This window comes from Aspergillus caelatus, assembly GCF_009193585.1.
Source record: "Aspergillus caelatus strain CBS 763.97 unplaced genomic scaffold BDV27scaffold_39, whole genome shotgun sequence".
In the NCBI taxonomy this organism is placed as follows: Eukaryota; Fungi; Ascomycota; class Eurotiomycetes; order Eurotiales; family Aspergillaceae; genus Aspergillus; species Aspergillus caelatus.
This window is the reverse complement of record NW_022475302.1, coordinates 101,361-117,631: the sequence shown is the minus strand read 5'-3', so window position 1 is coordinate 117,631 and position 16,271 is coordinate 101,361. Positions and strand designations below refer to the sequence as shown.

Genomic DNA, 16,271 nt, shown 5'->3' with positions numbered 1-16,271 from the left:
TCGAATTGATCCATCGGGTAAACCTTCTGCCGCACGTGATTTCCAGAGCCAAAAACCCATGCCATTCTGAACACAAATATAATGATCAACTCACCATTGTGCACTCGGCTACTGCACCTCAAACATTTAAAATTACCTGAAGAAGCCCTGTGAGATGACTCCCCCAACCAAAGCTGGAAAAGCGTCTCGCATTACAATCGCTTGCAACGCCTGTCGTTTCCGGAAGCAAAAGGTACGACCCACGTTTGTTCGAACTTCTCTATGGATCATAGAGCTAATGTATCATGTAGTGTAGCGGCAAAAAGTAAGGTTCAATTCTTAGTCACAGCCATGTGTACCATGTGGGAGCTGATTCTTATCAAGGCCAGTGTGTACGCAATGCCTCCAGCACAATCGAGTATGCGATTGGCCCGAGCAGCTTAAACGGTGTGTCTGAAGCTCAATCTTAATGTTCCGGTGTAGAAGGCTCACGTTCCTTCAGTGGCCCCGCGAAGGGATACATAGAGTCCCTAGAGCACCGTCTACATGAAACAGAAACCGTGTTGCTGAAAGTACTCTCTCGGATCTCGGACGCTCAATTGTCCTCCAGTATAAACCAGGATAGGCAGCATAAAACCAGGAGGAGTACTGGAGATTTGTTATACTCCCCATACCCTCGACTGGGGAAAAGAGGGGCAGAGTACTGGAAAAGATTCCCTCTGGACACTGCCCACAATGTTCGGGAATGGCAGTATGATTGTCTAAGTCACCCGAGGTCTGCTCTAGTCAACCAAGACCTGCGCCCATCGACCTCCGGCTCTTCTGACAACAACACTACTCTTCTGTCATCGGGGACTGGGCTTACTGGGGAAACAATTCCTGGGCCTAATGAACAACGTGAGCCGTCCGAATACCAATCTTCGGACATATCTCGCACTGATGTGCCTGCCGATCAACGTGATGAAAACAATGAAGCATTATCTCCGGATTCTGCTAGTCCGTCAACGTGTAACGTCGCTAGGGTATCAGGAGCACCGCGCTTAGAGAAACCCATTCGATCAATCCAGAAGGATACTGGGCCTCGGGCGATGAGTTATGTGGCCCAGTCCCAACTAGAGATCGCGGAAGGGCTCAATAACATACCACAGGAACCAAATATCTGGAGCGGAGCTCCCTCGGTACACTTTCAACGACAGTTTCTTTGGTAGTCCAGAGCTTGAGTGTACAATTCTGCAGCGACATGGGAGTTACGGCGACGGCATAATGTTATGGCTGATATATTAGTGGCTATTAAGGGTCCAAATTCAAATTCAAACTTCATTGATCGATTCAAAAGAAGGGATGCGATAGTAACAAGCAAACCCTGTGCCAATAGTATCAGCTCCCTCATCGAATGACACTATCAACTGGTTATACATCCGATGTGTGGACTATGATTTCCCCGACGCCACATGAACCTCAACGCTGCCGGTTCCAGTGTTCTGCGTCTTGATATACACTAGATCAAGGACACCATCATGATTAAAGTCACTCAGTTCCCAGAACCCATTAATCTCCGGATAGAAGGTTGTGCCGACCTCCTGGACGCGAGTGTTATAAGTCGACGAGCCTGACGCAACATGCACCTCAACCTTTCCAGTTTCCGTATTCTGAGTCTTGATGTAAGCCAGATCCAGTTTTCCATCGCGATCGAAGTCGACCATCTGCCAGACACCGTTATCCTCTGGATAGAAAGTCGTCCCAACATCCTGAATACGCTTTTGGTAATTCGATGCCCCCGACGCCACGTGCACCTCAACCTTCCCAGTACCGGTATTGCGAGTCTTGATATAAATTAAATCCAGCTTTCCATCATGGTCGAAGTCTGCCATCTGCCAGAATCCGTTATCCTCTGGGTAGAAAGTGGTTCCCGTTTGCAAGATACGTGTCTGATAGTTGGATGACGCGGATGCAATGTGTACCTCCACCCTACCGGTTCCAGTATTTCTGGTCTTAATGTAGACAAGATCAGGTCTGCCGTCACCGTCTGCATCAATTAATTGCCAAGTTCCGTTATCCTCAGAGACAAATGTTGTTCCGACTTCAAGGGTGCGAGTCCTGAATCCGGATGAACCCGAGGCGATGTGAACTTCTACCCTCCCAGTTCCGGTGTTGGTAGTTTTGATGTAGGTCAGGTCTTCAGTGGGATTGCTGGGGATCATTTGCCATGGGCCATATGGATCCGGAGCACCGAAGGTGCTGCCGGTCTCATGAATGCGAGTCTGATAAGGAGCCGCGTGGGCTGAGTTCGCGAGAAAAATAAAAGGGAAAAGAATGTAGAGGGAAGAAAGGACGTTGTGCAGTCTGAAGGTCTCCATTGTTTCACTTTATCTGCAATGCTGGGAGTTGTGGTTCTCAGTCCAAAGTCATGTTCATCTTTTTATACCCCATTCTTGGTACTTTGTCACATCGTATGATGGTCCTTATTCCCTGAGTCTAGATCAATGTTCTTGATGAAACGCCATCGGATTTCTAGATTCTCCTCTGCAGCTCGTATCTGCATGCATGTCTCTTCACAGTACAGGAACTGGTTCCTCGCTAGCGCGAAAAATAAGTAAGCATGACAATAAGCATAATGGTTTTCCGACATGTGATTAGAGGATGCAACAATAATTGTAATTTGTCAGGCTGTCGGAAGCGAATCGTTTCATATTCCCTGTTGCTCTTCGGGCTAGAATGCTTACCTCAGTGTCGTATTGCAGGTGTCCTTCATGAGGTACTCATGTGCCGCCAGGATAATGACTTGCTCGAGTAAATTAAACCATTCCTTTGACCGGTTATCAGAACTTGTCATGCGGCCGTATAGTGTTCTGCTGGTTATAAATTTGTATTGACATTGAGAGCATCAAAAGAGATAGAATAACAGGGAAATTATACCCAACAAAGTGGGTTTATATCAAGAACTGTCATCCGAATCGGTCATATCCTGTTCACCCATATCATCAGAGCTATCGAATTTCGCAAACTCCATGCCGGAAACATCTCCATAGAGCTCGATACGTCTCTGGTCTTCCAGCCATCGCATAATCTTATATTCTGCTTGGGAGACAGCTCGTACAAGGGTAGCTAATGATACTCCGACCACCTTTGCTGCCGTTTCGTAGAAAGGTCGCGCATTCTCGGGCAAATCAGACTCCATTTTATACCGCACATATGATGACCCCGGTCGAGGGATATCCGAGTGCTCCTCTGTAATAACTTTCCGAGGCTTGAGTTGTTGCGTAACTGTTCGCAGCATTGAGCTTACAGCTTCCTCGTCATCTTCATCTGGAGGGTCTGCTACTTCCTGAGAATCCGTGCCGGTTGGCCCAACGGGGAATAAATCGCTTAGTGGATTTGACACTTTTCTAGAGGGTTAGCGACACGAATAAAATAATTCTCTCAATGCCGCCATACCTTTGCTACTGTCGAGCCAGTTGTTCTCGTACCAATTCATGTACTCATCCAGTTGACTCGGTGACATGTTAAACACATCACGCTCATTCACTAGGACTTCATTACCTTTGCCAATTCTGCCCCGAGCGGTTTCTCGGCTATCAAATTGCGTCTGGGCCTGAGCCCAGAGCTTCCAATCGATGACTTGCGTCGTAGGTTCCTTTGCCGAGATAGGGTACCTTTTAAGGTCGTCGAAGGGAAAAAGTAACTTGGTAGATATGACGATGAGAGTGATCAACTGGATTTCAGGTAGGTCATGGGGTCTACTTCTGCTGGCAAGGTCTTTCGGGAATTCGAAGGAAAAACCTAGAATATCCTGCAGTTTCTTCACGGCGGAGTAGATGTCAACTAAGCAATACGTTAGTATAGGGGTAGATCAGCCGCACTGCGATTGCTTCGTACTTGGAAGAGCTAGTCTCCTAATATAATGATATAGCATCGGCGGCAGATTTAGAGCTGGAAAGTGTACGCCAAACTTGTGGCGATAGAGAAGTGACAGTTGCAATACGGCCTTATGGAGATGCTCCGCTTTCAGCAACCTCTAAGAGACGATCAGCAAATGATCCTTTAGAAAGAGGACAGGAGCGCAGACCGTGGTCTCGATCATCGAGAGATACTCCTGAGGTAATTTATCTCTCATTTCACGAGGAATTGAGCGTGTTATGCGAATATAAGGAATATCACCGTACATGATCATCCTGGAGCGCGGGAAGTCAGATCATCATCACCATCCGATACACATCCTAGGGGATTTACCGGTGAAAGTCCCCAATACCGACCGGAAGGCGCATTAATAAAGCTCCCAAGTAGCAGAGGCCGACAGAGTCCACGAGTCGAGGCCATTGCAGATGCTTCCCTCCAACCTTAACGATATCTGGCTCCTCCTGTTCCGCGGTGGGCTGTGAGCTGAAGAACTCTATCTCATCACCTTCGGAGGGATCCTGTATCTTGTTCAAATAGGTTTCTAGACGAAGAGCCCACAAGTCACGGACAACATGCTGTACCTTCATCGTCAGCCGACAAAACATAGGATAAGATTGAACCAATGAGGGCGCACCTCGAGTTGCGCCGGAAAACCTCGGCTTTGCACCAAGGCGTGGCACTGTTTCCAGAGGATCAACTGATACACCTGCAGAAAGAGGCTGTAAGCCTGTCGACCACGATACGCTGACAGAAAGAAATAGATCAGCATCCGGTGGGAGTACGGTCGGAATAGCAACGCTCTTACTCTTTGCACCCTTTTCGGTCACGTCCTTCTTCACCCGATTCGTCTTGCCTTGCGTCCCAAAGTCGTCAGGCTCTTCTTCAACTTGCCGGCCCTTGTTTTACTTCGTTAGCATGCCTCATTTCCTTCCCTTTATTGCCTTCTACTGTACGAGCATACTTCTTGCTGATGACCCCGGCGACAGAACCAGAGCCCATTATCGAGATAATACCGGGTTTCACGGCATCCTTCCTGCCCACAGACTCCTCGGGTAGTATACTCCATGCGGGGCTCAGGTGTTCTTCATTCTTAATTCATTAAGATATTGAGTATAGAGGCCATGGGCCTTTTCCCTATGGCGTGGGGTATGTTTGTGGTCGAGTGCTGGATTTATAATGCGGGTAGATTTAAGTTGTTTTTGAAATTTTCTTTTCCTTCCCTTCCCTCATAAATAAATTTATCTTCTGAGGCATGGAAACTCCTTGTGCACACACACACACACATATTTCGTCTTTTACTGAAAATGTACCCAACGTACGGTCGGTTCACGGCCCTCAAGAATACACTTATTTATTTAAGGAATACATGCTAGTCTCTGGTCTTGAACCGTACTTCTCTTCGAATTTCGTTGTTTCGTCCGTTTCGACCTTTATCAAAGCTTACCCTACGAAATGGTGATGGTTACCAGTGAAAAACAAAGAAAATATCTTGCGTATTAGGTAGAGCCACTGAAATTTTTGGAATTCGTCAAAATATCGTGAAAGCTGGACTCAGACTGGTTCCCGTCATGGTAAAGCACGCTTTGCGCTGCCAACTAAACGCAACCTTCTCCAAGGCCAAGTGGCCAACATAAGAGCCGGGTCGGATCTCGCCCAAAACGTAACATACTTCACAATCGAAGGGGCAAACTTCAGGGATAACCCTAGAACACACAAGGTCCAATGGAGCACAAAAGGAGTCCATGACTATAGGAAATTCATTATTTGGGGGCTTCCTTGCAGTCCATGGCGCACTCCTCGCCCATGGCAGTGAGGACAATAACGTCTCAAGCTTCGTTAGCAACGGTCTGACGGTGAGCAGAGTGTAGAATACTTACTGACGTCCTTGCCCTCATCGTTGAACATTTTCTGGATTCTATCACCGACGTCGCCTTCGGGAACCTTGACGTCATCCTTAGTCGCACCGGACTCGTCCATCAGGGACAGGAAACCATCGTCGGTGATATCAAGCTATGCGAGGTCAGTAAAAACGATCCCTCCCAAACAGGCATCGACGTTCGATCTACTTACAAGCTGGTATTCCTTACGGCTGACGTTGGGAACGTCCATGTTGTGGGTGGAGGGGGACAGATCTTCAAGCTTCTTGCCGGTGAAGATGTCGAGAGCGACCAGGTGAACCTTGGCGTGACCGTGCTTTCCAGTCTTAGAGGTGGACATATCGACAATCTTGCAAGGGCGGCCCTTGATGACAACGTGACCGTTCTTCCTCAATGCAGAGCACTGCATGGGGTAGGTGGCAGAGGCACCGGCATCGGCAGAGTTGTGTTCGAAATCCTATGCATGGAAAATGTGGTTAATTAAAATTTCAGTGAAACGGGCCGAAGAGGCGCAGACGCATTTGCGTGCAAGAACGAGGAGAGGTGGGAGGATCATGATGCGGGGCTGAAAATGCCCAACAGCGCAGGTACATCAAAATCAGGTGGAGAGAAGTGTAGACGAGCGATTACATACGTGGTCAGCCATGGTGAGGGTTTTGGATGGAGTGAATGACAAGGGGAAACTAGAGAGGCAGGCGGGAGAAGACAGAGAGGAGGAAGGAAATTGAGTCGGAGGAGAGAGGGGAAAAGGGAAGAAAAATTAGAAGGTTAAAAGAGACGAAGAGAGAAATGGACGAAACCCGCCGAATTAAAAAAAAGTATTCTGTTGTGGCGGGGTGTTGATGTCGCTAGACCGCAACCGGTTTAGTTTCGGATATGCTGTGTCTCTGGTCTGCTTCGATCGCCGTAGCGTCTCGACCTCCCGTCAAATGTGTCAGTGTGTCAGTGTGTCCCTCTATTGGTGAGCTTCCGAGAGGTACCTAATGGATGTTCAACGGAACTCTCCTGAACAAGGGAGTTTATACCAACCTCGACTGTTTCTTCCCCTCCTTTCTTCACCCACGTGCGTACCTTCCCGTGGAAGCTCATCCTTGATCTCTAACTGTGTTGTTCTCTCCTTGCCACGAGCGGTTTGATTACTATCGAGACGGCGTTAATGAGGCTGGTGGACCACTGCTCTATACCTGAACGCCTCTCCGGGCTGGCCTTTCACCATGTGGCTTGACCGCATGTCCGGTCATTCGACCCCCTCAGGACCTCAGATTGATAGTCGCAGCAATTCCCCCCTTCCTCGACGGTCCACTTCTCGCCTGTCTCCCTATGCGCAGAACAGTCGTCCTCAGCCTAGTCGGCCTGGATCGTCATTGTCCAACTTACTCACTCCTAGCGACTCTACTACCTCTCTTTCCGCCACTCAACGTGCCGACGGCACGACCGTGAAACAATTTCCTGCGAAGACTCGGCCATCTAACGTGGCGGATCCACTTGATGCGCTAAATGATATTATTGGAAAGCGGAAGGAAAAGCTGGCGGAAGCAGAATCGCCTGTTTTATCTTCTACACTTGAAATAAAACCGTCGCAGTTGGTGGCGGAAATCGACTTTGGAGATCTCAGCCTCGAGGAGTTTGTCACGAAACCCGATGAGCCGAGGAGGGCTACAAATAACGACGTTGGCGCGCAAACAATCCAGCAGTTCGAGAAGGAAAGAGATAAATTCCAGGATCTCCATTCTGCTATCACAGGCTGTGACGATGTTTCTAAGTCGGTAGAGAAGTACCTAAATGACTTTCAGACTGAACTCGGTGCAGTTTCGGCGGAGATAGAGACTCTGCAGACTCGATCCATACAGCTGAATGCAATGTTGGCGAATCGACGCAATGTAGAACAACTTCTGGGGCCCGCTGTGGAGGAGATCTCCATTTCGCCAAAAGCTGTCCGACTAATTGTAGAGGGGCCGATCGATGAGAATTGGGTCAAAGCGCTGAATGAGATCGAGAGCCGGGCAGCCACTATAGAAGCCAAAGTTTCTAGCCCTAGTAGTACCAAGTCGGTCGAGGATGTTCGCCCACTTCTGAGCGATATCAAGAAAAAAGCAGTTGAAAGGATCCGGGACTATTTGGTCTCACAAATCAGAGCCTTGCGGTCCCCAAATATCAACGCCCAGATAATCCAGCAGCAGCGCTTGGTGAAATTCAAGGATTTGTATAGCTACCTGTGCAAAGCACATCCAACCCTTGCAGGGGAGATCACACAGGCTTACATCAACACAATGCGGTGGTATTATCTATCTCATTTCACCCGCTATCTTCAAGCGCTTGAAAAGATCAAAGTGTACCCTAGCGATCGGAATGAAGTGCTAGGCGGAGATCCCTCGGCTCCAAAATCAGGTGAGTTCTCTGTTTCTTCTCGCTGCGCTACAGAAGCTAACCTCGCTATAGGAAATTTCGTTCCTGGTGCGCGGGCTGGTGCCGCGGCACATGACCCATTCTCGCTCGGAAGGAGAATTGAAATCTTGCGAACTGGTAATCATATGGCCATATCTTCATATGTAGCAGAGGAGGACACTTCTTTCCACGGGATCGAGGTCCCCTTCAGGAACTTCAACCTGGCTTTGATGGACAATGTCTCTGCTGAATACTCTTTCATGACGGAGATGTTCTCCACCTTGTCCTTCCAGCAGATATCCCGCAAAGCCACCGAAATATTCGACCCGGTGTTTGCTCTCGGCCAAGGTTTGACCAAGCAGTTAGTCGAGCACACGACCGACTCTCTAGGAGTTCTGATTTGCGTACGATTGAATCAACAGGCCGCCTTTGAACTCCAACGTCGGAAAGTTCCCGTTGCTGACACGTACATCAATGGTATAAACATGCGGCTCTGGCCTAGGTTCCAGGTGATCATGGACCTCCACTGCGAGTCTTTAAAGCGAGTAGCTTCACACACGGGCCGAAGTGCTGTATCCGCCCTATCTCTGGCTGGTGGGGATGACCTGAACCAATCCTCAGCGCCCCACTTCCTTACGCAGAGGTTTGGTCAGTTGTTACACGGCATTTTGGTGCTGAGTAGTGAAGCCGGAGACGACGAGCCGGTGTCTAATAGCTTGTTGCGGTTAGCAACCGAGTTTGATAACCTTTTGGCGAAACTGAGCCGGATCGGCGGCGATGCAAAAAGACGGGAAAGATTCCTATTTAATAATTATTCTTTGATTTTGACTATCATCAGCGTATGTTAGTTGCCCTCTCTGGGAAGCGCTTTCACTGACGTTCAGGTAGGATACCCATGGCAAGTTAGCAACCGAACAGAAACGGGTAAGTGGTATATTCGTTGCCCTCTACCCAAGCAGTTAGACTAATGGTATCTAGCATTTGGACGACATGTTAAAGAATGTTGGAAAGCGTGGTTAAACCCTTCAACATAGTATAAGTGTGCTCAGAGGATATATAAGAGCACAGGATACTATTGACATAAAACGTACAAACAACTTCAACGTCTTCATCGAAATACTATAGATATATCTGCACAAGCTCTCTAGTAAATAATCAACGTGACAAAGAATGACTAGTCTTCGATGTCCTCTCTCAGGCATGTAGTTATGCAGAGGATTGAGAGGTCGCCTGAACCTTTACCCAATCTAGATAGGCCCAAGCAACAACTTTTCTTATCGCCGGACTCTTATCGCCGGTCGGCGTTGCGCCCACGTGGGGAAATTGCGCCATCGACAACGCATTCCCCCTACTACCTGAACAAAGACATGGTCAATGGTCCCCCTAGATTAAATTCAACTCCATATTCCCAAAGAACATGGCTACACGCACAAGTCTCTCTATTTCGAGGAAACTCCTCCACCCGCGGCGCAACTTCTCCAGCACGCGAACAGCCAATGCAGATGTCACACATGCGGTAAACATCTTTCCTTGACTCTCATCAGCGCATTTTACAAAAAAGACAACGGCTCATTCACACAAAAGGTCATTGGCGCAGGAGTGGTCGGTCTCGCAGTAGCCCGGGAATTGGCATCGAGAGAAGGCACATCAACGATTCTTCTGGAGAGACACGATGCGCCAGGCACGGAGACTAGTAGTCGCAATTCGGAGGTGAGTAGTACTAGTACGCCCCCCCCATGCGATCGGGCATCGTCGCATTGAATCAACGCATTAACTGCGATTGGTCCCTTCTGTTGCATACAGGTCATCCACGCCGGGTTATACTACGGAGTCGATACCTTGAAGACGAAGCTTTGCATCAAAGGAAAAGAGATGATATACGATCTATGCGCGCAGAACGGCCTCCCTCACCGCAACACCAAGAAATGGATCGTAGCGCAAACGGAAGAGCAATGGGCTGCAGCATTAAAGACCCACGAGCACGCACAGAGAATAGGCGTACCGACACGGCTCATCGGTCGCGCAGAGGCTCAGGCTCTCGAACCGGAGGTCCAGGCTCTCGCGGGCATTGTCGAGAGTCCGACTACGGGGATTGTAGACAGCCACTCGCTGATGACCTATCTGCAGGGCGACTTCGAGGACCGCGGCGGCGACTGTGCGTTTCTCACAAATGTAACGGGCATCGAGGCGTTGAATGGAGGAAAGAACGGATACCGGATCACGGCTGTGACGAGCGACGGTACAGAGACGTCTATTACCGCTGAGACGCTGGTCAACAGCGCCGGGAACTACGCTTGCCATATCAATAACATGATCCTCCCACCCGAACGACACCGTACCCCATACTACGCCAAGGGAACGTACTTCTCGTACGCGGCGTCGTTCCCGAAAACCTCCGTGCTGGTCTATCCAGTCACGCTGCCCGGCCTCGGCGGCCTGGGCACCCATCTGACTCTAGACCTCGGCGGCCGCCTACGATTCGGCCCCGACGTGGAATGGGTGGACGATCCGAATGACCTCATGCCCAGTCCCGCCCGGCTGCAGCAGGCGCTTCCGGAGATCAAGGCCTATTTACCCAACGTGGACCCCGAGGCAATCAGTCTAGACTACTGTGGGATCCGACCCAAGCTGGGACGCGGTGGGGCCGTGAACACAGGTAAAGGGTTCCAGGATTTCATCATCCAGGAAGAGGAAGGCTTCCCTGGGTTCATTAACCTACTAGGAATTGAGAGTCCAGGGTTGACGAGTTCGTTGGCAATCGGGGAAATGGTGGAGGGCCTTCTGTATGGAAGGAAATGATCGTCCCACATGCATGGGCATATGGGGAAGGATTTTAAAATAATTCACCATGTATAATTATATACCCGCTGTACATACTGCATGCATATGCATATGCAGAACATAGACAGACTTACATTGATTTTGAAAATCATATTCTTCAAAAAAAATCTTAAATTTCTACAGCCCTAACAACAAATTCCCAAATTCCAAGTTCCTCCCAAGAGTCTACACAAAGAACATGAGCATAATCTAATCCTTCGCAGAACAACTTGACGAAAGACAGTTACTCATCACTCCACCTTAATAAGCTTGTCGAAATGCTTAATTGGTAGCCAAGCGGAAAGCAAATTCGCCATCCAGCCTCCGGTTACGTCAACACTTTTACCATTTCTGTGAGTGATTTTCCAACGTCGCCCAACCATTGTCCTGGGATAGTCCTGAGATTGTCGTTTGGAATTGGAGTTGTTGGTTCTGGACCAGGTTCGAGCTGGGTTCGAATGGGTATATGGGTATATATATACTCAAAGATGTAGTCGCCACGCCACCACTTGTCCTATGTACCTATCCATCTACATTCATTTTACTCAATAAAACATCTCTCTCTCTCTTTTTTTTTTTTTTATTGAACTTGATCCCCCATTTTTCAAGTCCCTCCTTTAGAGCCTGAGCATTTTATATATTCCGAATCACAGAACAATGCCGCATTCAACCCAAGCATCGGATCATCACGTATCAAAACACTCCTACCGTCATCAACCGTACTCTCAACCCTCGTCATCCAAGAAGTCCAAAACCCAACCAAAATCTAAACAGCCCAATACATACAACAGATGTTGGGATTGGATTGTTACAAATGGTAACTGCCATTACGCCAAGAACCGTTCAACATTCCGAAACTACCGACGAGCGCCGGGCAAGATCGGCGGCTCACGGGTCCTCGGTGTAGGGAGCGTCGAATTGCGTGTTCGACGACGTTCGGGAGATGGTGAGATCAACACACTTGTGCTAGATAATGTGCTGCATATGCCGAACGCGCGATGCAATGGTCTGAGTCTGCCGAAATACCGTGAAACACACCCGTTCACGGGGGTAGATGGCGAAGGTGACCATGTCGAAGCGCGGAGTGACGATGGGTCGGAGCCGGAGTGGTATGCAGAAGGGTACCATGGTCTATCAAGAGTTGTGCTTGCGGGTGAGCCACAAGGAGATTCATATTTGAGCGACGATGAACATTATATGCTTTCTGTGATGGCTTCAAATGAAGAGATGGACAAACTTTGGCAGAGGGTTGCGAATCGGAGTTGGGTGGCCTAGGGTGGTTGTGGTGCGAAGTGATACGAGATAACGGTTTATATTTTCCTTGCTCTTCAGCGTATATTTGATCCTGTGATGTGAAGATATTTATTGGCTTGTGGTCATTGGCGTAGCACTAAGTGGTTTTCATGTGTATTCCACCCGTATGTTGTCGCATGTAGATATTCCCGTTCGAAGTTCTATTCGATGCAGGACTGATAGAGCCCTGATCTGGGAGAGACGACTCGTCGAAATATATAGAGCGTGATCCTACGTGGAAGTCTAGTTCCACCTCAGGTTTCCACGCCGTCGTTCCACACCCTCGTGGTTCAGCGCTCGAAGCGGCTCCCAGACCCCTTCCACAGGCCACTTGGAGTATCGGAAGGATCATTCTGCGATAATATTCAACTATGACCGGGCTTAGTAAGCTCAATCCATGTCCATCAGGACGTCGCTCATAATGTAGAGCACGTGGGAAAATTTGCGAACGCTCCACTTCCCAGTATCCTTCAACAGGCCCGCATAGTCCAGCAAAATGCGTCGCGCCGAGTGATAGCCACTCTGAAAAGGGACCCCACGGAAATACACGGTACCCCCTTTTCGAATGAAACTCACCGCTGCCTCGTCCGATTCTGTACACAAGTGAGCCCCATTCGGCTCCATAAAGCTGGTGAATCCCTCGCCACACAGACTATTCCAGTCTATATCATCCAGGATGTCGATTGGCGTGCCTCCAGCCTGTGGCTCAGTGCTACTGGGCACCATGTATATGTACAAACCCAAGACGAGAGCTGCGGAAAAAAGCGAGAAAACTGAATGAAACGTAATGTGATCTGATGCTTTGCGATTGATCATAATCTTGTACACATGGGCTGCGTGTAGACAAGCCCTCCGGGCGGCTGGTGTTTGCGACCAAGCAGCAATATTGTCCAGGGCATTCCGCGCTGGACCTGGACCTGCACGCCCCGCAGCCAGTTCAAAGATTTGGATATCTGCTGTGAGGTTCATACACATGTTGTGCCACAAGATACTCGCGTTCGGATCCGTGCAGCGTAGGATGTACCCATTCTTGCTAGCTATCTGGAGTTGAAGGCTTGAGAGACATCTGGCTCGGCCATCCATAGCATAGGTGTGACATGGAGCGAATGGGTAATTTGCGCGATTGGAGAGGAGACGGTGATACGCATCTGAAAGCCTAAGCTGTACCATCGATAATACTGCATGCAAGCCAAAATTGTCGATATGGCTGTCCAGTGGTGCGATCTCCACATTTTCTGATGGAGACAGCACAGTGGGCATTAACATGCACTGGCCCTCATGAATTAATTGTACCCACTGCGTTGAATTCTTGGCTTCGAAAAGCACTTCACTACATGGCAGGATGAGCTGGATAGTATCGGAGACGATGATGGGGCTCGTTGATAGGAAGGATGATAGCCAGGCATCTAGAACGAGCAATGCAATAATCAACCTGGTTGGTCAGTGTGGCCCTGCGCTTCCAATTATGTCAGACAACGAACCGCTTAACAGATTCTACTTTGCTCCAGGCTTTCCATCTTAGAACATCGTCTGTAATATTTTCGAACATACTTTTGTCGAGCAATTGACCTTCGGTAGCCGAAAACAAACCGTGCCTTTGTGCGACCTTTACTATTTAGTTAGCGAAAAAAAAAAGGGTATGGATAGTATTCTCGATTTACCGATATGAGGTTAACATAGAGCATCTGGCTTTTCTCGATATGACCCTTCTCCTACATGCTAATTAGTAACACAGTAGCACCTCGCTTGACACTACGTACCCCGGTCAGAGCAGCTAGATTAAGAAAAAGCGCAGCAGCAGCAAATGCCGACATAGTGTTTCCGGGGCTTCCAGTGTCAACGGAACACATGGCCAGCTCAGCTGTGAGTTTCTCCAGGACGAACTGGTAGAGAAGTAAATCAGTAAATCAATGGCCTGTGGGGGTTTCTCTAGAGTGCGTCTTACAGTGAAATTCTTAGAGACGAAGGAAGCTGTACCCTGCGTTCCTAGGAAAGTCATTCCAATTAGACACATGACATAGAGTACCGAAGGAATAGTGTTTTTAGCGGAAAAGGTTGGGAGATGGATAAAGGGTACAAGCGGATGAAAGTTGCGAAAGTATAGGTCAAGTGCGATGTCTAAGATTTCAGCGGGAGGAAATTGGGCGAGAGCGATCAATGCCGAGTCGTAAGCTGGAGGAGCGTGGGAAGTACGGTATTGTTGGCTGTAAAGTCGCATGTATCCATACGTGGCATGAAGGTGTCTTCTGCAATCCTCATCAAGGCCGTACCTTGACTTCTGTAGCAAGACAGGTGAACTACTTGGCGATTGTCCAAGGTGCGCCGCAAAAATATTATCCATGCTGCCGTACGCCACGTCCCGCCAGATACTATTGATGAGGCGCCCAATGCTATTCGACGGACCTAGCCAACAGTTCTGAACTTTGGCAAATCTGTCATTTGGAATAGTTGCACCGGCTTTTGTATCCCCTGTATCAGTGGAGGGGCGGTCATGTCGTTGGGGGCGTTGTGACATGGAAGCTCCCACATTCTCCTCAATCAGACCGATATTAGAATCATGTCCAAAATCCAAGGAACCAGGATATGAAGTTGCGTCAGAAGGATTCAACCACAGCTGGAGCGATTCGTTTGGCACGGGATCAAATACAGGCCCTCTGTAGGATGGTTGATATACCGTTGGTTCCCCGAAATACGTTTGTTGGTCAACCACGAGCATTGAGTTGGCATCAGGCTCGGTGCGTGCATGCTGAGACGAGACGTCCGCTAAAAAGTCTAGTGATGATGCGAGACCTGCTGCCGCAGTAATGGGCATATCGCGAGGCTCTACCGCCTGCGCTTGAACTGAATTAGAATAAACGCCGGTGTCCACATTAGGAAAGAATTGTTGGCCATTCTCAGGGATATTGGACGGTTGAAAATGGAAGTCCTGGGCAGATGATGTGGAGTGCGGTTGTTTGAGTGCCTTGGTGGTTGTGTGCGCAGCTGGACCATTATGGCCCTTAGCATGACGGCTTAGAACATCGCTGGAGTTTGTAAGTCACAGTCGCTTACCCGTCGAATGCAACCTGTGCGTGTGCAGGCTATCCAATGTTTAAAGAATGCTTATCGCGTTAGAAGCTGCATACCTTCGAGAGAACCGTTTGTGGCAGACATTGCATTCGTAGGGCTTTTCTTTGGTATCTGTGATATATTAGAAGCTATTCTGGAGAAATATCTGGGCGAGGTTGACTGACGGGATCGTTCATGGCGCTTGAAATGCTCTGTCTTTTTGAAGCGACGGTCACAGATGTTGCACTTCTTTATGACCATGATGAAGCTCGCGGAGCTGCAAGGACAGGTAGTCGATTAAGGTTTCAGACTGCGAGAGCATTGCACTCAGTCAAAAGTAGTTAAGATAGGAAAACAGGAGTAGACACATTTGAGGTATAGAAAGAAGCAAAGGGGAAAAAAAAAAAAAATGAACGGGGACATGCGGGATGGGGGGAATCATTTGGGTTTCTAACCTCAGCTAGTAACAATACCTACTTTAGTAAGTTAATACATACATACATTACTATCAATAGCCAATAATAGGTTATCATATCTGTAATCAATAGTTTGTACTATTGCGGACGGTCAGTGCAGGCAAATCGACTGCAGTTCTCCCATATCTTTCTCTACAATGTACTATTTATCAAGATGTATGTTCGTTATAATTGTTGTACGCAATATGGGTGTTGCTGCAGTGACCCGCTGGGATACTGTAGTAGTCTGTACTCCGTACATTAAGTACTACATAAATGCATACAGCCACCTGCAGGTGTGGTGCCCCATTTTAGTACCCCGCGGGGAAGCTAGATAGATGTACTGTAACTAGTATACTTATGTAGTGCCTGGTTATCAACGCCACGACCAGAAGCAATTACAGGTACTGTAAATAGTCACCTCTGGGGATCTCAGTAGTGACTGGCTTAAGTTTTCCATTGATTAAGTATTCAGGTATATTGACTGTATTCAGCCTTGATAAATTACAGTCTTCTT

The 16,271-nt window shown here is 48.4% G+C and overlaps 7 protein-coding genes across 7 annotated transcripts; 3 read left to right on the top strand and 4 right to left on the bottom strand.

Moving 5' to 3' along the window:
- Positions 1 to 29: 29 nt before the first annotated feature.
- Positions 30 to 1,298, top strand: BDV27DRAFT_77553 (Zn(II)2Cys6 transcription factor domain-containing protein). Its single transcript, XM_032077561.1, has 4 exons — positions 30 to 232; positions 291 to 304; positions 364 to 426; positions 482 to 1,298. The coding sequence occupies exons 1-4, from the start codon at positions 155 to 157 to the stop codon at positions 1,185 to 1,187; spliced, it is 861 nt and encodes a 286-aa protein (XP_031930304.1). The 5' UTR covers positions 30 to 154; the 3' UTR covers positions 1,188 to 1,298.
- BDV27DRAFT_77519 (FG-GAP repeat domain-containing protein) lies at positions 1,217 to 2,457 on the bottom strand. The gene has a single exon (XM_032077560.1). It carries the CDS (start codon positions 2,334 to 2,336, stop codon positions 1,410 to 1,412), a length of 927 nt encoding a protein of 308 aa, XP_031930303.1. The 5' UTR covers positions 2,337 to 2,457; the 3' UTR covers positions 1,217 to 1,409.
- Positions 2,458 to 2,843: 386 nt separating this feature from the next.
- BDV27DRAFT_77591 (TFIIB-type zinc finger domain-containing protein) lies at positions 2,844 to 5,035 on the bottom strand. Its single transcript, XM_032077562.1, has 8 exons — positions 4,838 to 5,035; positions 4,682 to 4,772; positions 4,511 to 4,620; positions 4,210 to 4,451; positions 4,046 to 4,151; positions 3,856 to 3,994; positions 3,415 to 3,801; positions 2,844 to 3,360 (listed from the first exon to the last, which is right to left on the bottom strand). The coding sequence occupies exons 1-8, from the start codon at positions 4,940 to 4,942 to the stop codon at positions 2,915 to 2,917; spliced, it is 1,626 nt and encodes a 541-aa protein (XP_031930302.1). The 5' UTR covers positions 4,943 to 5,035; the 3' UTR covers positions 2,844 to 2,914.
- Positions 5,036 to 5,345: 310 nt separating this feature from the next.
- BDV27DRAFT_124207 (Eukaryotic translation initiation factor eIF-5A) lies at positions 5,346 to 6,554 on the bottom strand. Its single transcript, XM_032066043.1, has 4 exons — positions 6,388 to 6,554; positions 5,947 to 6,210; positions 5,754 to 5,886; positions 5,346 to 5,701 (listed from the first exon to the last, which is right to left on the bottom strand). The coding sequence occupies exons 1-4, from the start codon at positions 6,397 to 6,399 to the stop codon at positions 5,637 to 5,639; spliced, it is 474 nt and encodes a 157-aa protein (XP_031930301.1). The 5' UTR covers positions 6,400 to 6,554; the 3' UTR covers positions 5,346 to 5,636.
- Positions 6,555 to 6,565: 11 nt separating this feature from the next.
- BDV27DRAFT_77620 (putative GARP complex subunit (Sac2)) lies at positions 6,566 to 9,240 on the top strand. Its single transcript, XM_032077563.1, has 4 exons — positions 6,566 to 8,141; positions 8,193 to 8,977; positions 9,027 to 9,062; positions 9,117 to 9,240. Exons 1-4 carry the CDS (start codon positions 6,968 to 6,970, stop codon positions 9,156 to 9,158), a joined length of 2,037 nt encoding a protein of 678 aa, XP_031930300.1. The 5' UTR covers positions 6,566 to 6,967; the 3' UTR covers positions 9,159 to 9,240.
- Positions 9,241 to 10,010: 770 nt separating this feature from the next.
- BDV27DRAFT_142986 (NAD(P)/FAD-dependent oxidoreductase) lies at positions 10,011 to 12,233 on the top strand (the record flags this gene model as incomplete). The annotated part of the gene is made up of 2 exons (XM_032070027.1): positions 10,011 to 10,921; positions 11,750 to 12,233. The coding sequence occupies 2 exons, from the start codon at positions 10,011 to 10,013 to the stop codon at positions 12,231 to 12,233; spliced, it is 1,395 nt and encodes a 464-aa protein (XP_031930299.1).
- A 408-nt stretch (positions 12,234 to 12,641) lies between these two features.
- Positions 12,642 to 15,560, bottom strand: BDV27DRAFT_155186 (FTFMHR domain-containing protein; the record flags this gene model as incomplete). The annotated part of the gene is made up of 7 exons (XM_032072096.1): positions 12,642 to 13,683; positions 13,733 to 13,857; positions 13,913 to 13,963; positions 14,012 to 14,134; positions 14,197 to 15,274; positions 15,377 to 15,431; positions 15,485 to 15,560. 7 exons carry the CDS (start codon positions 15,558 to 15,560, stop codon positions 12,642 to 12,644), a joined length of 2,550 nt encoding a protein of 849 aa, XP_031930298.1.
- Between the last annotated feature and the right edge of the window lie 711 nt (positions 15,561 to 16,271).